Genomic DNA, 20,325 nt, shown 5'->3' with positions numbered 1-20,325 from the left:
GAGCGAGAAAAGGCACAAAAGGCGGCGCGGCGGCCGGGGGCTCCCCGGCGGCGGCGGGCAGGGGCGGCGGGCGCGCGGCCCGGCCGGGCGCTGGCTCCGCCCGCACCACATGACTCCGCCGCCGGGAGAAACTTTTCCCGTCCCGCCGCTGGAAAATGGCGGCGTGAGGAGCGGGGCTCTGGCATCCCCGCCCGCCGCGGCGCCCCGCTCGCCTCCCCCGCTCCCTCTGCCCCGTGCCAGCCCGCGCCATGACCCGCTGGGTGCCCACCAAGAGGGAGGAGAAGTACGGCGTAGGTGAGCCCCGCGCTGCCGCCTGTTGCGCCCGCCGCCTCGCAGCGGGCCGGGCCGGGCCGGGGGGACGGGGCCGGGGCGCCGCTGCCGCGCGCGGGTCGCGGCTCCCGGGCGGTCGCTGCCCCGCGGCCGCTTTGAATCCTCCGCGCGAGCGGCCGGGCCGCTGCTTTCTTCTTCCCCCCCAGCGCGATTGGCCTGAAACTCACTTGGACTCCCTTTTCCCCCCATTTCTTTCTTTCTTCTTTCCTTTAGTTAAGAACTTGCAGCAAACTGTAACTTTGCCCCGTTCCTCTCCCTGAGGCCGTGGGACCGTTGGCAAAGCCCACCCAGTCCCGGGACCACCCCGCGCCCACGAAGCACCTGGAATAACGGCAAAGAGTGCGGTGCAAAGAGCCCTAATTCTGCAGAGCTTGAGGGCAGCGGGGGGTTTCTGCCTCCCCAGAGCACGTTTCCACCCCGGCCTCTTCCGTCCTGCTCGGGCAGAGCAGGCTGTGCCGCATTTGGGGATATAAAGCGACAGTTTGGGCCAGGCCAAACAGGCGCGCGCCGGTGCTTCCCGGAGGCCTGTCCGGTACCGGGATGCCTCGTCCTGAACAAAAGCGGCTCCTGGGATCCAAGAGACCAAAACATCCCCATGGGAAGGGAGCAGCGTGTTTCACTGCTCTGTTCGGAATCAGGTTTAACTTTTTCCCCCTTCTTCTGTTTCCCTGTTTTTACTTTTGACAATTTCCCCCCCCCCCCCCCCCCCATTGCTCAGCCTTGTATCTACAACTTAAATAACTAGGTGAAAAGGTGGTTCCTGAGTCTGAGCAGAGTCCAAGCTGAATTTTAGGAACGAATTCTAAGTTTGGTTTGTATGTCCCTCGAAAGCCAGCGTGTGATTTCTGAAGTGTCATTTCTGTGTTTACACTTGGTTTACTGGCAAATCCTACCTACCCGGTTGGATGTTCTGGGAACTCTGAGTAACTTTCATGTTGAGAACTTGACAAAAGTGTGAGGAAACCAAAATACTGCAGCTAACAGTGGGTCACTGAGGATCGCAAATACCTGTTTTATGGGTATTTGGGTATACCCAGAAATCCCTGGGTATTTCTGAGGTGTTGGGCTGATGTCGGAAATATCCTAGCACGTGCTAGGGTTGCAGACCCGGCTTTTCTCTGTGGTGGAGCAGGTTCTCGAGGCTCTCCACGAACCTCGGCCGCATCTGGAGCCCGCAGCGTTTCAAGGGGCGGTGTGGGAGAGTCGGTATATTTCCAAACAAACCCTGGAGCAGGTGTGGACTCCGCTGTGGGGAAAGTGACGCGTGGTTAGAGACCTGCACTTCCCCTGAAACCTGGTTCACAGCTCTGCAAAGCGCCGGGATGCATTTGCCTTGCAGAGACTTCTGAGGCTTCAACTCTCGAGCAGGCTCAGAGAGGTGCTCTGTCTGTGTAATCCTCTCCTTTGTCCACAGCTCTTGAGAAGTTTGTCACGGTTTCCTATAGCAGGTTTTTTTTTTTTTTTTCTACAATAGTTTCTTTCTTTTTTCTCCTCCAAGACAGCTGTGGATGATGATCTGTTAGAGAATGAACTCAGTCACGTTCATTCAGGGGTGTGAGAGCTCAAGGTGGACATATCTTTGCTATGAGAGAATCATATTTAGAAGTGGTGAAACTTAGCTATTTAATTTGCCTTTGTGATCCTGGTACATGCTGCTTTTTGGGGATGGTCATCCTGGTTTTCTCCGTTACTGAACTTTCTTCTAAGGAAGATTAATATTCCATTTGGTTGCATGTTTTACACCTCTTGTTGTAGCACTGAACATCTGTGCACTGCACGTTTCTGTGCTGGATGTGAGAAGTGCAGGTTGGGGGAACTGATGCAGTGGTTAAGCAGTCACAAAACAGGAATGGAGACTCCCTCATTAAGGTGAACACTCCAAGAAAAGAGTATTCTCTTCCCAAGTGGGTGCAATGGCCACGCCTGGAGCAGTCTGGTTAGATAACTGGCACTGGAGCAACAACATAACATGGGAACATCAGTCCCTTCTTAAATAGGGTCCTAGCGATGTATGGATACGCAATGTGTAAAGCAGAAGTAAGAATCAACAGGAGGGAGTTGTTGTTTGTGGGTTTTACTATTGATGCTGTGTATGTTAACTTCTTTTTTCACTTCTTCAGCTCATGTGCTGCGTGCACGACCAGTGTTGGTAACAGCTCAAGTTCCACACATGCTGTCTCCGATATACTCGGAATCGATAATTTGAGTTACCTACGCTGAAACCGCAGCAGGATGCTAGTACTTTGAGGAAGGCTCTTTCTGCCTAAGCACCTTGGTGTGGTAACGTGGTGTTCCTGGACGCTGCTGGATGTCCAGTGTATGTGCCAGGCAAGGCGGCTGTCGCCGGGCTGTCCCGCGGCGTTATCTCGGAGCGCAGCTGGACGTGACTCAGCCTCGCTTCCTGCGCCAGAAATCTGGGGGACGCTGGGTGAGGAATGGGTGTGGATGTAATGGGATAATAGAGCTGTTTTATTAATGTGGGAAGAACCATCTAAAACAGAAAAATGATCAGCTTAACTGAAGTAGCTTTTCTTCCCTCTCGACGTTTCTTATCCTTCATGTATAAGTTGCGTTTCCTGTTTTTTCCCCACAAGTTCCCTGGAAAGGCAGGTAATACAGCTGAAATGGGCCGGTCCTTGGAGAGCAGCTTGGATAGCAGCTCTGCTTTCCCAACAGCAGCACTAGAGGCTCTCAGGAGACCCACAGGTCCCTGGGTCCACGGCCTTGGGGTCGTCCCCGGGCTTTGTTTCGTGCTTTCGCTTTGATGTGGGCAGTGCAATTTTGGTGTTCTCCCTTACGCGGATGCAGATGAAATATAATGAGCTCCAGCAGGAGATCTGTGAGCCTAGCTAGCACTTCTGAGAGTATCAGAAAGTGAGCTCAGTGACTTCCAGATCTCCTTGGATGTAAAACCAGGGTAAGAGGTAGAAATGGTGCTATGGCGGTTGCCTCAAATGTGGTATTTAAAATGCCTTTTTGTTGCAGAGCCTGTGAACGTACGGGGTAGCTGGAGCGCCAGTGTGATGTGGGGGTGTTGTGTTTTTGTAGTAGTCAGTGAAGGCTCTGCCTCCTTGGGAAAGGTGCCCAGGTTTGGGGTTTCCTAAAATTCCAGCCCTGCTCACGGAAGGCTGAGGATCTCTCCAGAGCTGGGCCGTTATCCCAGGACAGCACATAAAGCACAGCCAAGTGCTTCCCTATGCCATTTATTATTTAGGTATTCCATGGACAGTAGCATTTCAAAGATAATATGAACCCCGTGACCACGTACGTGTAGCTGTTGCCTTCTGCTGTGGCACGTGGAGGAGCTCATGTGCTGCTGCTCGTGGTGGCTCTGAGCCCTGCCATGCCCAAACCCAGGGCAGTGCAGACGTGTGTGCAGTGTGTCATGTCGCCCTGCAGGTTGGTGGGTTCTCATTTGTTCAAGGCTGATATCTTACCGTGCTGCTGCCTTTCTGGAAGGTAAGAGCATTTTATGTGAATTAAGGATATGCCTAATCCCCGTAAGTGTGCTTTGCTGAGAGTAATGCCAATACTGTTATTAATAACGTGTGCACTGTGCATGAGTCAAAGTTTCTGTGGACTTGGCATCCTCCTGGAAAAGGGACACATACTGCTAAAAATGTAAAGTCCAACTGCATGTTACCCTTGGTTGAAGTATATGCAGAGCTATCTTCTCTGGAGATAAAAAGTTTTGGTGTGGAAATACTATTAAAATATTAGAGAGTCCATCCTAAGTGTGGCTTCTTTTGGAGTTACTTAATACTCAGGATATCATTCAATTATGGAGACATTTTTATTACAGCAGGATGTCACAGTAATAAATGTCAGGACAGAATTTAGAGAAGATCCTCGTGACCAGCGTGAGGTCCCTGTCTGTCACCCAGCTCCTGTGGAGTTGCCATTGCAGCCTGGCTAATCACAGATGCCAGCGCTTTTCCTCGTGTATTTTATCAAGAATTAACCTCCATTATTTTTGAGAAGACGCGTGCAAATTTCTGACCTTGGAAGCAACGTGTCCTGATTATAACTTTGTTTTTTGCTCTTTTAGAATTCCTCATAATGCCTTGCTTGTTAAAGGGATGCGCTCCAGTGCTTCACCATTAGCAGTAGCACGCAAAGGAGGTGCAGGGTCCTGGTAAATGAAGTATAGTAGCTTGTTCCTGACTGAATGGCCATAGTTTGCCCTAGGTGTGTGCATGGTTATCCCCAGTTACTAGGGAGCTCTCAGTCCTTGAACGACTCCTGTTGCCAGCAGCAGACTGAAGCGGGCTGAACACACTGCACAAGTGGGCACGAGTGTCTCTGCTTTCTATTTATGTTCTTCCAGGTCAGACACAAACTTAAAACCAGTATAGTTCTGAGAAATGACGGGATTATTGCAAGGATTTAGCAGAAATACTTTTTCTCGTTGATTTTTCTCTTAATATCATGTTATGAAATGTATGTATTAAGCATTGCCTATGTATTTCCTATGTCCCATAACTCTTAATGCTGTATTTATTTTTAATTAGGAAATTTTGTCTCTTGGGTCTAATGTGTAGACACTTAGAGAAATGAGGAGTATTAATATATACTTCAGTTTAATGGGTGGCCTTATGGCAGACATGCTCTTTATCCAAGTGTCTTTACTGCAAACTGTTCCTGTGCTTTATGCTCACCTGTGGAAAACCTTTAGGCTTTGCAGTGGAAACAGTTAATTGACAACATGACTTTATAGAGACAGTAGATAAGCCTGACCTTCTTTCAGATGTTTACTGCACATCTGGCTGGAAAACTTCATTCATTCTTTTTCCAAAATTTTAAGCTTAAACTTGTTGTATTTGATCCTCAGAGACAACTTGTGGCTTTATTCTCTTATTCTGTTATCAACTGTTTGGAGAGGGCATCTCACACGCTTCCAATAGGTGCTGCTTCACTCCCCGAGGCAGCTGCCTATTTGGAGAGGAGATTTTCAGTCAGTGTAAGAATTTTTCCACTGTTAAGACACCTGCTCCTGTAAAATGAAAAGGAGAGGGAATTTTCTTATAACCAGGACTTATACACAGGTGTCAGTGACAGTGGGACAAGCTACTCGTTCAGGTTGTTCTGGGTTTGGTTCGAACCAGGGCTGGGAGAGAAGTGTTTCTGAATTTCCTCCTTGACTTTGCGCAGTTTCTAGTGGCTTTCGTAGCCTTCCCGCCTGGGTAGTCGCCTTGCCATAAATACGTTTAAATGAGGGCCTTGCTGTGGTGCAGGTTTCGGTCGAACCGCGTGCCCGGCCTGGCACAGCCGCTCGCCGGGCGCAGTGACCGTCCCTGCGCGGAGCGGGGAGGTTGGAGCGAGCGCAGCGCGGAGTCCAAGGAGCGGGTCCTCCAAGAACCTCCCGGCTGGGCTCGCGGCCACGGGAGCAAGCGCTGCAAACACTGCTTGGTGCAATACGTGCGCTTCTGGAGTTTCTCCAATGTTGGCTGTGGACCACATGCAGGATCTGTGTGCTTTTTTTTTTTTTTTTTAAAATCTGGATATTTAGCAGTCTTTTAGGAGTCAAGTCCAATATGTTTTGTTAAATACCTATAACTGTGTTAACTTTCAATAGCTGCAGGGTGATACATGCCAGTGCACCGAAGCTCAAGGGAGGAAATAGTGCAAATCTGGTTTAAAATATACTCCATTAAGGATGTGTCAGTTTGGGTTGTTATCTTCAGCTTGCCCTAGGTCTGGAACCTTTATAAAGGTTCACTAGCAGCAGTGTCTGAATACTGGGTCTTCCAGCTCCTCGAAGGGAGGACGGAATATCAATGGCTTAGAACATTAGCATACGATTTTTGTAAGATTGAGAACACTTTCCTTTCTGTTCTCTAGCCTACGGTAGATACCAAGGCTCTTATAACAATAATTATTTGAATAGTGTTTTAATGAAATTCTTAATTATTGATTTTTTTCTCTTCTGAGTTGGAAGAAAACCAAAGTCTTTAGCTAACTAGATAATTAAAAAAGTTCTAAAGTAATAATTTTAATAATTTTGGAACTTTATCTGCACTTTAAACTGTAGTTATGGAAAGCATTTATATTATTTCTAGCATAATTTGATTTATCTTCCCGTGTTTATGTAATTCGTGTGTTAAATCTGATTTCTGGTGTAAAGGCTCCTGTAATACAAGCAGCAGCAATTACGGAGTTTCAGAGGTGAAATAATCTGGTGAAATATATTTCCACTCCGCATGGAGGTTGGCAGGAGGGAATGGGCTTGGTGGGGGCACCCGGGTGGTTCTGTCAGCAATTCCCTAGGATAGGAGGTGCTTCCAACTGCCTCGTGCTGGATAGCAGGAACGAGGTGAAACGAAAGCAGCTGCTAATGTGGGAAATGCTCCTGTGACGGCCCCGGGAACAGGAAATCTGCGCCGGGGCCGGTGGAAGTGGCCGGGGACACTTGAGCCTGCCCGGCTCGGATGCGGATGGAGAGCAGCGCAGAGGACGTGGCCTGGCCAAGATCTGCTGCGGGTGGCTCGGGGGACAGATCGTGGCTAATAACCAACTGCGTGTTATCAAGGTAATTAGTTGGAATGCCTGATACATACTTTTGCATAAAGGAGAAGTTGCATAAGAACTTTAGGAACTGAGTAGAAATAAGGTTAAACGTGTTATTCAGGTCAGGGAACTTGCAGGTAAGGATGTGTGTGAGCCCTTGAATGTTTTCTCTTGACTTAAGTGTTAGGTTTCTCCTTAAAATATGAGCATATAAATAAAAACTAACATCCTGATGTTAAGGAGAGCGGGTTTTTTATTTCTGATTTTCTTTCCCCTACGAGCTTGGGGTCGCATGGGAGCACGTTACCAGTTTGGCTGCTCTGTGCCAGGCAGTGTGTGACTCCTCTCCCATTCAGATATGTCGAGAGCAGACCCACATTGCAGCCGGGTGTGTGACACGTGGAGGTGGCGATGCTACCTGGTACCAGCCTGGGGCTGGCCAGCCTGGCTGGGCTGGGGATCTATGGAGCAGTGCTGGAGAGCTCAGCAATCCCTTGCTGAAAAATGGAATTGTCATGCAGAATTGCCTAAAACAGCATACAAAAGGGAAAAAAAAGGAAATCAGAAGCTTTCTTACATAATTATAGTGCCATCTGCTTTTGCTAACGATTCTCTAGCTGCTTCTCATGTTTTGTTTTTCCTGGTACACAGATTCCATTTCTTGCAGGCACTGTCTTACCTCTTGTAGTTCTTTTCCTCCTTACTGAACTTCCTTCCTTCTTGCTCACTTCACTGCTGTATTTTGCCCTTGTGTTGAATGCAAACAGTGTTTGGCCTCAAGGAAAAGCAGGGAATGCATCAGAGCTCCTGTGGTCCTTCCCTCCCGTGCCCACCCGTGTGCCCTGTCTGCGCTTTTCCGGCGTGGCCAGGGTGGATCTGTGCTGCCAGGTCACCTGTGTGCTGCATGCAAACCCTCATTCTGCTTGCACGGCTCTGCTAAACCCCACGGGGCTTTTTGCTTCTGATTTTTATTCTGATTTGGGTTGTGTGTCTCAGTTTTTTTTTTCTGGTGCCTTTTTGACCAAGAAGATTGGGTGGAATAGACTGGAGATATCTGAAGTGCCCTTTCTTCTTATTTTTTATTTTTTCCCACCTTCTTTGAGGTGCTGCTTTTGCTCTTGTAGAATTGCCTGAAATTTCCAGTCGAAGGCAAGTGGTGCAACTAAAACAATTTTAATGATAGCATTTTTCCCAAGCCAGTCGAAGCAGAAGCTTTGGAGATATTGAGCTCCTGTGCAAGTAAGAACTTCTCTCATGGGTTTGTGTTGGTGCGACAGGGTCTAACTTGGCCTCTCTCCGTTGGCAGCTCCTCAGCGAGGTGCCTCTGGCTGCTCCATCTCCTACGTGCTCGTGGCCTTCCCAACTCTTTTGTGCCTTTTTGTGTGTCTCCTGATGCTGCTGGTTAATTGTCAGCCAAGAGAAAAAGACTTTTCTCCCCTCCAGGATGTACTGGGAAATGAGCAGCATATTTGTGAGTAACGGGGTTTTCGCAGAAGACTGGAACTTTGCTTGCGGGACCGTTGCCAGCATTAACCCTTTTTTTGAACGCTGCTGACATATGGCAAAGCCCTAGAAGGGGTTGGAGCAGAACATGCAGATCCCTTGCTTCAGCTTTGCGGTTATTAGGATGGTCTCGTGGGAGTCACTCGTGCTCACAGGATCCGTTGCTGGAAGTGACACTTTTGTGGCAGGGAGTCTGAGTCAAAGCAGGGGAAAGCAGCAACTCCAGTGCATTGACAGAGTGCCAAATGTTCTCTTGGTGTTTAGTACACTACATCTTGTTTATCTTTATTTGTCAGTCTTGTTCTTATATGTTTCATTGTAAGAAAGCGTCTTAAGAGGATTCCAAAAGGATTAGACATTTATATGGATCGTAGGAACATCTGCAGTTAGATTAGATGGGATTGTTTTAATCCGAAGCACTGCAGTCTTAAACAGCTCAAGGCTGAAGTTGCTGATGGCCGAGGGCTTTTCCCTGCGCCGGCTCCTGTGGCCTGCCATGGGTCTGAGTGTGCTGAGCACTGAGTTCTGGAGTTTCCTTGGTGTGATGCAGGCAGAGCTCCTTTATTGGGAGCTGCAGTGCCGTGGTGCAGGTAAGGAGCGTGCAAATATTAATGCAGTAGCTGCAGATGCTCAGTTAGAGCAGGGCTTTCCTGCATCCCCCCGCTCCGCAGCGTGTGCAGTGGTGAACCCTGGAGCCAGCCTGTGCCCTGCAGGTCGGAGTCTTTGCCTGGCTGGGTGTAACCAGCTAAACATCTTTTAGAAAAGACTTCAGAGAATTTTCTCAGTTATGAAGCTGTTTACATTATTTAAATTTTTTTCTGTGGATGCAGCTTGTGTTTGGCTTTGAGTTTCTGGACAAATTCATTCTAGAAAAGATTTATTAAAATTGTTATTTTTATCAATAACTTTTGCTGGGAGAGAGGCCAGCTTATTTACTGAGCTGGGATAACTTTGTTCCAGTGATTTAAAGCGGTCAGGTTGCAGATTAGCTCGATCAGATGTAGAATGTGCAGTTGGGCTTGATGCAGCTTCCAGGCTTTTCCCGTGCATGTATGTGAGCGCCTGGCTGTGAGGATCCGAAATGCTGGGAGAAACACGTAAGCTTTTATAGCGTGGGCCTGATGCTATCTGTAAGCCAGAGTGCGGATCTGGGAGCTGCTCGTGGAAGATAAACTCTTTAAGATTAGAAGTTCATGTATTGTGTTTGTATAACCGTCCCTAGATACTTCTGTCATATATTTTCATACTCTTAGGTAAATATAAAAATAATTTTGCAGACGGGAAATGGAATAATTGAATATCAGCCCAAGAGCTGATAAGATACTGATAGTGTTCAAACATGCCTGGGTCAGTTTACTAAAAGGGGAAATGCAGGTGAGCGTTGGAAGCCGTGGGCTCTGCCGTTGCGCTTCCTTTTCGACTGCGTCTGCCCGTCGTGGGCCTTGCTGCTCCCATCTTCGGCGCAGCAGTGCCGTCTTCCCCGTGCAGCAAGGGACCAGCAGGTGCTTTTTGCCATACTCTGTGTGTGTGTGTTTTTCTTCAGCACACTTAAGGCTCCTAACGGAGATGAAGAAGTTGGATCCCCACATTAAAATGGTTCAAATCGTCTCTTGCCCCACTCCCCTCCTGTGGGCAGCGGGTGAGCAGTGGAACCCCGTGGCTCCCTGCAGTCTGTCGTTTGCCTCTTCTGAAGCAATCGATTTAATGGCTTTTAGCTTTTTGAAATTAACTCCAAGTTTTAATGATGGAATGCTTCAGGTGTGCTGCAGGGCACTTTCACCAAGCTTCACCAGTGCAAGTTTATGGCTTAAATTGTTGATTTACATGTTAAAAATAAACTCATTTTTTGGACATACGGAACTGAACTGAGTGCATAGTGTGCTTGCTCTCACCTGAGTTAGAAGTTCCTAACCTGAAGGAGGAGTTGAATGAGGAGCAGGAATTAACCTAATAATCAGTAGTTCATTGGATTATTGGCATATTTTTACTCCAATAAAAACAATGAAAATGAGTATTTTAATGAGAAAGGGATTATGAAAAAAATTCAGTCCTGTTTAGCATGAACTTGCATTGCCAGTGGAAGCTTGGCAAATATACATTGTTGAGCATGCTTAATAGTTTTGTGTTGCTTTGGAAATCAAAGTAGGTGGAAAATGGTTATCCTTAAGTTGCCTTTTACAAGGTAGCAATACCAGAAACTACTACTTTTCCTCTAGTGGAGGTCTGAATCTTTCTGACTTCCATATGTACATATATGGACACGTGTGTGTGCATTTATATATATGTATACACACACATTGACTAGCATAGTGTAGCACTAGCCAGCAGAAGAGTGCATTTTATGCACTAATTCTTCACCTTTTTCGAGCAACTAATTGGAATAATGCTGGGCAGAGAATGTACTGAGAGAGAACAAGTGGGTGTCATGTCTTAGGAGATGAGAAGACAATGTTACTTGCAGATTTTCCTGCCGCGAGCACCCTAGCATCCCTAGCCAGCTGTTTTGCAGGTTGATTTTGTCGTCTGTGACTCAGTTTTGCAGCTCGAAGTGAAGTTTCAGTGCTCGAGTGCTAGAAGCTGAGCCCTGTTAGCGGTGCGGTTCCAAGGCCGGGTTCTGTAGCTCGGCATGGGGCAGCCCTGTGGTCGGTGCTGGAGCTGGTGGTGACGAGGACGCTTCAGACCGAGACAGACCTCCTGCATGAGCCCTTTCTGTCTGTGCCTTGTCAGAGATTCCCAGTAGGGGATGGGCAGGTATTTAAATCATGTTAAATCGTGCATTTGAAGCGAAGCTGTGCAGATACAGCACAGGGTGGGAAGCTCGTGCAGCGCTGGGCGTCGGGCGGCAGGAGGCGATGCCCGTGGAGCGGCCACGGGAGCATGGAGCTCCTCAACTGACAGGGCAGTCGTGAGAGTGGAAGGGGTCAGGAGAGCACTTGTGACATATATAAATACACTAAGGTGTTCCCCAGCGATGGAGAATGGTGCTTGTCAGGAGGAAGATGCAGAAATGCTGTTTGAAAGCTCAGGTGTCTCCTTTCTCATGCTGTGTGACAAACCATTGGGTTGAATCAACTAACTCACAGCAGAGAAGGTTTGAGAGCAATTGCTACTTGTATTAAATTACAAATTAAACGTTGCAACTATAAATTCAGGTTACTCTTGAGCAAAATCATGGTGACTTTATTTTGTGAAAGGAAACTGTTGCTGTTCTCTGCTTTTGTTTTCCATTCCTCCAGGTACTTTCATGTTGGGATTACGGAGAGAGTAATACCTATTACCAGGCCTTTAAAAGCAGCAATCCTCTATCGATTCCCGTTTTCCCTTATTTCCCCAGCGAATGCACAACTGAATGTGGTTTAGGGGAGTCTCCTGCGGTGGCTGCTGCAGTTGTCCGAGGCCGCGCAGGATTCCCGGGATGTCGGGATGGAGCCGCGTCGCGGGCGGCAGGGATGGATTCGCGGGGCCGCCTCTCCGAACAGGGGCTCTTTGTTGGCCTCGGCTGCCTGGCCAACTCTCTTGCTATTCCGCAAGCGGCGCGAGTCATGGGGTTTCTCGTTGCTTTGGAGGAAAAACAATTTTTTCCCTGTTTTTGCAAAATGCTGCTCTTATCTTTGATGCTTGCAGTGCTGTTTTGCTAGCCTCTACAGCTAAATTTTTGCATTAATTTCTGTGTAAGAAGCAGCTTCAGAATTATGTCATAGTTCCTGTTTCCACAATAGCCTGGCTGTTGTGGAACAGCAGAAGCATTGGTCAAACTGCAGCTCTTAGCAGGTAGTTCTTCCCTCTGGCTCTTATTTGTAAGAATCCAGAGCAAGTTCTTCAGGGATTATGTGACTGGATCCGTCTTCTGTAGCTCTTGTTGAAGCAGCTTGAAGGACTGGGACAAAACATGGAATAGTCATTGGAATAAGGCTTTGTTTGTATTAAGGGTTTTGTCTGCTTTGACTTTTTAAGACACCTTTCCTTTTTTTCCCCACTCCATAAGCTTTCCTGGAAAAGCAGCTTCTGTAGGAATTCTCCCCACACCCTTATAGAAATACTGAGCGGGAAGAAGAGTAGGAAATGGGAATTTCTTCCCCTCATGCCACTTTCCTGTAGCTCTGGGCTATTTGCTTTGCATCATCAGCCCTGTGTTGTGGGGAATGTTGTTTTGTGGGGCCATTTTTTTGTGAACAATTTCTGCAGTAGTGTGATAGCTGTTTTATTGTGTTGAACTTGATTTTTATAGTCCATTGAAATGACTATTAAAATATAGCTGTGACATTAAGCTTGCTGCTGCACTGCTGTAGAAATGCTTAGTAAAAGACATCCTCTGCAAAATTATGTTTGGTGCAATAAAGACCTGCTGCAATGGCAAGGGAAGAGCTCGAAGGAACACGGCTCGTGCTCCAGGCGTTCTCCATCTTCAGATGGAGCTAAAATGAGTAGTGGTTTTGGTTCGTTTCTCTTTTTTCTGTTGGCCAAAGTCGGTATGCAGATGTAGCTGGGCTTTGGTGATAGATTTTATGCAGCAGCAGAAGGCCGAAAAATGTTTTTTTCTACATATTAGACCCAGGATGATCCTGCTTCATCCCATGAGCAGCAGATATTGCGGGACTTGCTGTGTTCCTGACCCGTTACCGATATTTCGCCCAGCTAGCAGGACAGCCCTTGCTCTGAAGGGTTTGACCCGTTGCTGAAGCGCGGGCTGGGAGCCGGTGTCCGGGCAGGGCCCTGGGCGCTCTGCCTGCGCTGCGGGCCGGCCGCAGCCGTCCCTGTCACCAGGCGGCCTGGGGACGGAGCTCGTCGTGTCTGGGGTCTCTGCACGTGCCTCTGGGCTGGCCAGGCTGCGCTCGGAGCTTGCTGTGCCCCTGCCCCGCGGGGCCGCGCGCTGCTGCCCCGAGCGTCCCCGGGGACGGAGCCCTCCTGCAGGGAGGGCCACGGGCGGCTGAGGAAGCCGAAGCCCCTGGGGCAGGTGGCAGGGGGTGACGAGCCCTGGGGCTGTGCGGGGCGCGAGGCTGGGCCCGGGGAAGGGCTGGGGAGCTGCAGCTCCGTCCGATTGCACAGCCTGACCTTTGCTCCGGGTGGTTTATCCGTGCTTGATCCGGTGCCAGCATTGTCCTTAAGCGGCACGAGTTCCTCCCCCGTCCATGTTTAACTCTCCTCCTTCCCTCCAGCGCAGGCTCGGCGCGTTCTCTGCGGGGCAGCACAGAGGATTCGGGGCAGAGCCTGGTTCAGGGGCGAGTGCCTGAGCTCGGGGCCTGCTGCCCTGGCCTCGTGGAGGACGTGGCTGATGGGGCCAGCAGCAAGAGCCAAGGGGCCACCTCTTGGTGTCCTGCAGGGCAGGGTGCCCTTGGGGCTAGGAAGAAGAGGGCATTGAAGTGAGCGGAAGCAGGACAGAGCTGCAGCAGGACGAAGCTGCTCAGGGACCAATTCCTGTTCTGTCTTGCCGCAGGGAGCAGGAAAGTTGTGGGAGTTCAAGGCAATGTCACAACGGGCTGACTTTGTGATTCCGGTGCCACTAGCCAGAGGACAGACATCTGGCTGGAGATGATGAGAGCTATTTTTCTAATTTGGCATCTCGCTTTCCTGCAGAAGCCAGTCTTAGGAGCTTGAGGTGCTATTATTACTCTTTGCCTACAATGTGTCTCAGTATTAAAAAAATATTTGAATTAATAGTACCTTTTCTTGATTGGTTTGCCTCTTGTTAGCCGTATATTACAGCACATTTTTAGTGCTTTTGTAGTCAATAACTATTTTCTTTAAATTGGTTTCTGCTTTCTGCCCTTAGTCAGCTTTTGAAGTGCTCTGATGCAGTTAAGCAGGAGCAGAGGCCGCTAAGAGCCAACGGATTCTTTGTTTTCAGGGAGCTAATGAAGTGTCTCCCTTAAATGCTGGGAGGAGCGAAAGCAAGAACAAAAGTCTGAGTAGGTCCAGAGCTCTCTTAAAGGGCCTGTCTCGTTTATTTTACTCACTGTTAAGGAAGGAAACCCAGCACAGATTCTTTCCTCTGGGGGCTGCCGTGAGCCCTGCCGCAGAACCTGGCGTGGGGAAGGCCAGAGGGCTGGAGTTTGTGGATTCCTCTGGATTTTGAAGATTCTCCTCATTTATTGATGCAGGTTGAGTAGGGAAAAGAGGGTAGGTGTTTTGCAAAGCATCTTGCTGCCTTGTGTTGAAGCCCTGATGGATTTGGTCTGCTGGTACCGGGCTTGGGTGGCCTTGGCTGCTCCTGCCCTGCGCTCAGTGTCACCTCCTAGGGGAGGCTGGGACCTTCCCACACAGCCAGACACCCACTTCGGCATGGAGAAAGAAGACGATGCAGCCTGGATGGCATAAAGGGCTCTTATATAAATAAAGGCTTGTGTATAGAAATAAAGGCTTCTGCCTTTTCTTTGGAAATATTGTGCAGATATTTTTCATCCTTTGTGAATAACTGGAATATTGAGGGGGAAAAATGTGAATCCAGCTTGGTGAGGTTAGACATGACAAGAGCCAGGGTGACCTCAGTGCATGGCTGGAGAATACTTGGTTAGCACAGACACTCGTGCACATCCGTGTGCCTGAAACTGGGTGTTTTCTTTCTTACTCTCAGCCTCAGATAGAGGCTGATAGAGAAACCAGAAACTTGTCAGGTAATAGAGGATTAAGGAGTTTCTGCAATACTGAAAGCACTGTTTTCTCTTCGCAGAAAATGGAGATAAACTGTCTGATTTCTTTGACCTCTGTCTTTTGTTTGCTTTTGTGGAAAAAGCATCATTATTATAATCCTTAGATTTTTCTTTCAGAGGCAACACAAAATAAAGCTGATAATGTCTTAAATGTAGTTTGCAAACCTTCCAGAGGGTGAAACAATTAATGTAGGCTTTTAATGCAAAGTAATTCCAGGGAATATTGTGCTGCAGCATTTTAGTGGTAAGATATCTCAGATATGTCACCTTCCTCCTCCTCTTCCACCCGAGGAAGGCTTTGTCAGTAGCTGCCTGTGCTGCCTCTTTGCTTTTTCCCTTCCTTCCTGTGTTGTCTCTCTGATTCTTCTAGTTTCCCATTTTGTAGCATGCACAGGGTGATGGGTGCAGTTCTTTAGAGGGGTTTGTTCTGTGTTCTCTGGTAGTAAACGGGTTTTAGTGCAATTACACTAATGCCCTGTTCAGTGCTCCTTTCTTGGGGCTTTTTAAAACTTATTCTTTTTATGCCCACTCTAATCCTTCTGTTTTGGCATTTCTTTACTTTTGTCTAGGTTTGCTTTGTGGTTTTATTAGAAGAAGCGGAGAGGCAAGAACAGTTTTAGTGGAAGAAGTGCCCTGTCTTTGTCTGGAAGCGCCGCTGATGAGGAAGGATGTCTTGGTGGTGCTTGTATGTACCTCTAAAGCACAGAGTGAGGCCCTTTTCCTGCTGTGTACAAATATGTGAGATGATTTCAGGAGGTTTTTTCTTTGTGTGTTTTTTGTTGACTCCTGGTGTAAGATGGTGTATCCTCACCATCTTAGTTCTGTTCACTAAAACAGGGCAGGTGAAACCCCATGTTCACAGCCAGTGCTGTATTTGTGGAATGCTCTTCAGCTTTCACGTCAGCTAACTAGCTAGGGAAGAAATCGTAATAAATCTCGTTGTTTCAGTCTCCTTGCTCAGTACCTATCCAAGAGCCATGGTGATTCTTTATTCATTGATGCGAATTAGTCCTGCAAATTACGAGATGCTTTTTCTGTCTCAAAGAGGTTTGGTTAATTCCATTTTTATTGGCAGGTTAGCTTCAATATGCACCTGAAAGGGTTTGTTTGCAAGCCAATATGAGCGTACTTATAATATGGTTGTCAAGGAAACTTGGTGTGATTGCACAAATAGAGAAGGTCCCCTCATGGTTAATGATGCCTGGGATTGGCAGCGCCAGCTGCACTCCTCTCATGTACATGTACAAATTTGGGACAGTGCTGGTGAGTATCTCGGTGGTGGTTGTTTTCCACCAGCCAACCTTTTAAAGGTAATTAAACTTTGGGGACGTAGAGGTGCCCAGGAAGTGCCACCTCCCGGCAGCGGTGTCGAAGGGCGACTGCCTGATTTGTCTTTTGGAAGAAGGGCTGTAAAGGTGACTCCCTTAAGGCTGACATCTATATACGAGGCTAATTAAAGCTGCCATATGGACCTGCCTCTTCCTCTGCACTGCGGGCCCTCATCCAAGCTGACCGCAGTGGCACGGAGCCACCAATGCCTGAATTTCAGTCTGAAATATGTCTGTGGAGGCGAGCTCAGGAAGGAGCATCCTTGAGCCTCAGGTGCTGTTGGTATCTCTTAGATTTCTTGTTATAGAGGTGTCCCCTTAAGGAGAAGAGAAAATTCAGGGTAAAAAGATTCTTCTAAATAAGCAAAGTGTGGTTGCAATAGTGGAATAGAACAGATAAATGCATACAATGATGTTGAATAGAGATCTGTGCCTTTGAGGCTTATTAGAGAAGAAGATAAGTATGAGCTCAGAGCAGGAGGATGCTCTAGAAGGCGGCGTCAACCGAGAGGGGAACTTTCACTTGCCAGGTTCAGCCATAGATCTGTTGATGCTTTTGATAACCATCCTCCTGATATTGCACCCGAACCACCAAGCTTTCTACAGTATGCGTTCTCTTTTTGGAAGTCTTGGTAGTTCAGGCTTTCCAATATTTCAGTGGTGACTTGGACTCCAGGCGATCAGACCAGATGACCCGTGAGCCAGTTTCCTGCTTTATTCGGTGCATTTTGTCTCTCCTGAATTAAAGCCTTGCTGTTTGCTCCTCTCAAGCCTTTGATTTTGTAGGTTTTTTCCCGTCCCTGTCAATTTAATGCCGATGTCCCCATGGGCGCGGGAGCTGGCGGATGGTTCAGGAGCGCGCGGAGCAGTCGGAGCCTTGCTTTGGTTCCTGGGCGAAGCGCGCTGCAAAGTCGCTTTGCTTGTTGGCCTCAGCACCTCTGAACGCTGCCGCGGATAGAAATTGCCTTCAGGACAGGCCTGTTTTCATTTTCCTTTTTAAATCAAACCTTTCCTGCGTGGTCAGCGCCCCGTGCTTGCCTCGGGAGCAGTAATTACCTCTTGGTGACTGTTGCATCTTGCGTGAAAAGAGCCGGTCGTGCCAGCAAAGCTCCCTTTGTGTGACCCTCCATCATGAGACACCGCTTCACGCTCCTGGCTATGAATTCCAGCGTCTCTTGTTCAAGCTGCCTTTAATTCTGGGTGTTACCCAGTTTAAACGTCACCGAGATGGTCACTTGTACGACCCGGCTCTTAATCCATCCCAATGTGGGTTCTGACAGCTCCATTTGCATGTTTTTAGGATCCTGTAATGTGTGTCTTGTTGTCTCTTGTTGCTTCTGTCGTCTGTTTTTCATATCTTTTAGATTTTGCACTCATTTGCTTGGCTCTAATATCTTGTATCTGAGAGCCGTAGAGTACTGCAAAAAGCGAGGGTTGGGAGCACATGGCAGGTAGCGCCATTCTCACCAACCTAAGTTGGAATCGGATGAGATTCCGGGGAACAAAACTAGTTTCTGGAGGCAGGACATGGTGCTGAGTGGGACCTCTTAGCTCGTGTGTTCTGCGGGGCTGCGATTGGCCCTCCCAAAACAAGCCGTGGTTCATGTCGGAGCGTATCCCGCATCCCGAAGACTTGTTGGTTACAGGACAACTCCGTTGGACACTGTCCGGGCTTTCCGGGGTGTGAAAGGTGAGGGCTGGGTTTCAGTGTTGGAAAATGAGGGATGTGACTCATCTCTCCCAGGAATGTCGCTGGATTGATGCCTTTGCCTCTGTCATTCATGAATTCTTCAATCCTTTAATTTTAGGTGTAGTATTCATGTAGTAAACTTGTGAAGTGTGACTGAGAAATTAATCCTAATATTATTTATGGAGGTGTGAGCTAATTTTTTCTAAAAAAAAGTAGGTCTTTTAGGGTGTAAAGGTGACTCTGAGTCCCTGCAGTTTATTGCAGGACTGCATAAAATGAGCAAAAATTTCTGGAAAACAGACAAAATCAACAAAAACCCATTCACTGGGTGTATTTTAATGAAGAAGAGGAGGTATTATAAATAGTAGTAAATGACTATTTTTAGAAAGTGGATGTGTGGCTTTTTTAGCCTTGTTGTAAGGGGAAGTCTTAGTGGATTTAAACTTGACCAAATATAGCCAGACACTGTACAAAAAGGTTGGCAGCGGTAATGGTGAGGAATAACCAGGTGTGTAGAGGGTGGGGGGAAAAATCCGTGCAACTCTGTTGTTTTTGTGTGCTCACAGCAGTGTGTTCCCCGTGCAGCTCTCTACAACTACGAGGCGCGGGGCCCGGACGAGCTCTCGCTGCAGATCGGGGACACGGTGCACATCCTGGAGACGTATGAAGGTGAGTGGGACACTGCCCCGCAGTGACACTGCTCTCCGGGAGAGCTAGAGGGAAGGGCCGCAAACTGAAGCACCAAAAGTTCCACAGGAACCTAAGGAAAAATTTCTTACCAGTGAGGGTGCCAGAGCACTGGAACAGGCTGCCCAGAGAGGTTGTGGAGTCTCCTTCTCTGGAGATCTTCAAACCCGCTTGGACGCAGCCCTGTGCCACGTGCTCTGGGTGAACCTGCGTGTGCAGGGGTGGGACTAGATGATCTCTAGAGGTCCCTTCCAACCTTCACCATCCTGTGATTCTATGATTCTATGATTATGGCTCCTTCAGGCTTTGTCTTCCTGTCCTCTCGGTGATGAATTGCCCGCTTCTTGCTAAAGGACAAAATGTTATTTTTAACGAACACGGAATTAAGTGGTGCTAGATGTGAATGAGCAAAGCGTGTGGTAGGTACCTGATAAATTACCGGTTCCTTTTCCGTGGAAGATGGATGTCCTCACACCTTTATTTATATGGATCAGTTGCAGCATCTATTATATCACTAAAGAAGTGATAGATGTTTTCTAGATACCCTCAGATAATGCAAGAGCCTGCTTCTAAAAGAAGTTTTAAGCTGAATTTGGAGGTTGCCTGGATTCTAAGTTATTTTCTCATAAGCTGGGTTTGTGTGTTAGTGCTGTCGACTGTTTTCAGGCCTTTCAGATGCTTTGCTTGTTTGAATGTGAAGCTGTAGCAGCATTATATGGATCCATGATCCTCAATCCATGAAAGAAGACACTAGGTTTGGTAATAAAGGGATTGTGAAAATTGCCACGTTTTTCTGCCCTCACTTGACCGAGTCCTGATCAGAGCAAAATACAGTTCCGTTGTATCCTTGGATCTACATTTCCCGGTGTGCTGTGATTGGGGAGGGTGTAAGGAAAGGTAAGTGAACCCTTTGTTTGAAGTATTGTAACATTGTTTCTTTTGAAATGTGATTTGTTTTAACATGTGGTTTAACTTGTTTGTTTCTCTAAATATTGATCTCTTGGTATATTTCCCCGGTAAGTTTGTTTCTTTGTATCAACCTGAACAGGATTTTTATAGTTCTATCCACCAAAATAAAAATGTTGCCATATCAACAGGAAGAACTAGCTTTGCTCGTCGCTACCTGCAGAGTGAAGTTCCTCTGTGCTCTGAGGAAACTCCCACAAGAATTCAGCCTGCTGCAGGGATAATTTACCTTGGAGACTGCACCAGTAATCTTTCCGTTATCCAGTATTATCTGCTTTAATAAATACCCAGTGATGAATAAATTTCAAATGCAAGCAAGATGATTTAAATGCTGTGCAGTTCAATATTGTAGTTTTATTTAGAGAATGTGAGAAACGTTGAATCTTGAGTAGTATAGCTGACATTTAACATGTCATGTATGAGTGGCATGACCTTCATGGGACAGTGGAGACAACTCATTTTTTGCCTAGCCTTGACCCACAGGAAGACCTTTACACTCTCTTCCAATGATGCTTTGGCTTCAGGCATGTGGGATGGCTTCATGTTAAAAGAAATGCAAATAAATGAGTGTTCTTCCAAACATATTTTTACAATAATTAATCATTATCTCCCTGTGATGGGAAACGAGATGCTGTAATTCTTACCTCTTTTGTTCACCGAGCTGCCA

The 20,325-nt window shown here is 47.5% G+C and overlaps 1 protein-coding gene across 1 annotated transcript in view; it reads left to right on the top strand.

Annotated features, from left to right (window-relative positions):
• The first annotated feature begins 240 nt into the window (after positions 1-240).
• Positions 241-20,325, top strand: part of DOCK1 (dedicator of cytokinesis 1) — a 204,196-nt gene continuing 184,111 nt past the window's right edge. Inside the window, exons 1-2 of the mRNA XM_088520060.1 lie at positions 241-294; positions 18,591-18,674. Coding sequence (XP_088376186.1) covers positions 249-294; positions 18,591-18,674 — 130 coding nt within the window. The 5' untranslated portion in view covers positions 241-248. The remainder of the gene's footprint in view (positions 295-18,590; positions 18,675-20,325) is intronic.

Source organism: Tinamus guttatus, unplaced genomic scaffold (genome assembly GCF_059628265.1).
Source record: "Tinamus guttatus ecotype Peru unplaced genomic scaffold, ASM5962826v1 Tinamus_guttatus_pri_ptg000079l, whole genome shotgun sequence".
NCBI lineage: Eukaryota > Metazoa > Chordata > Aves > Tinamiformes > Tinamidae > Tinamus > Tinamus guttatus.
The sequence above is the reverse complement of the archived record's forward strand: the minus strand, read 5'-3'. Positions and strand labels throughout refer to the sequence as shown.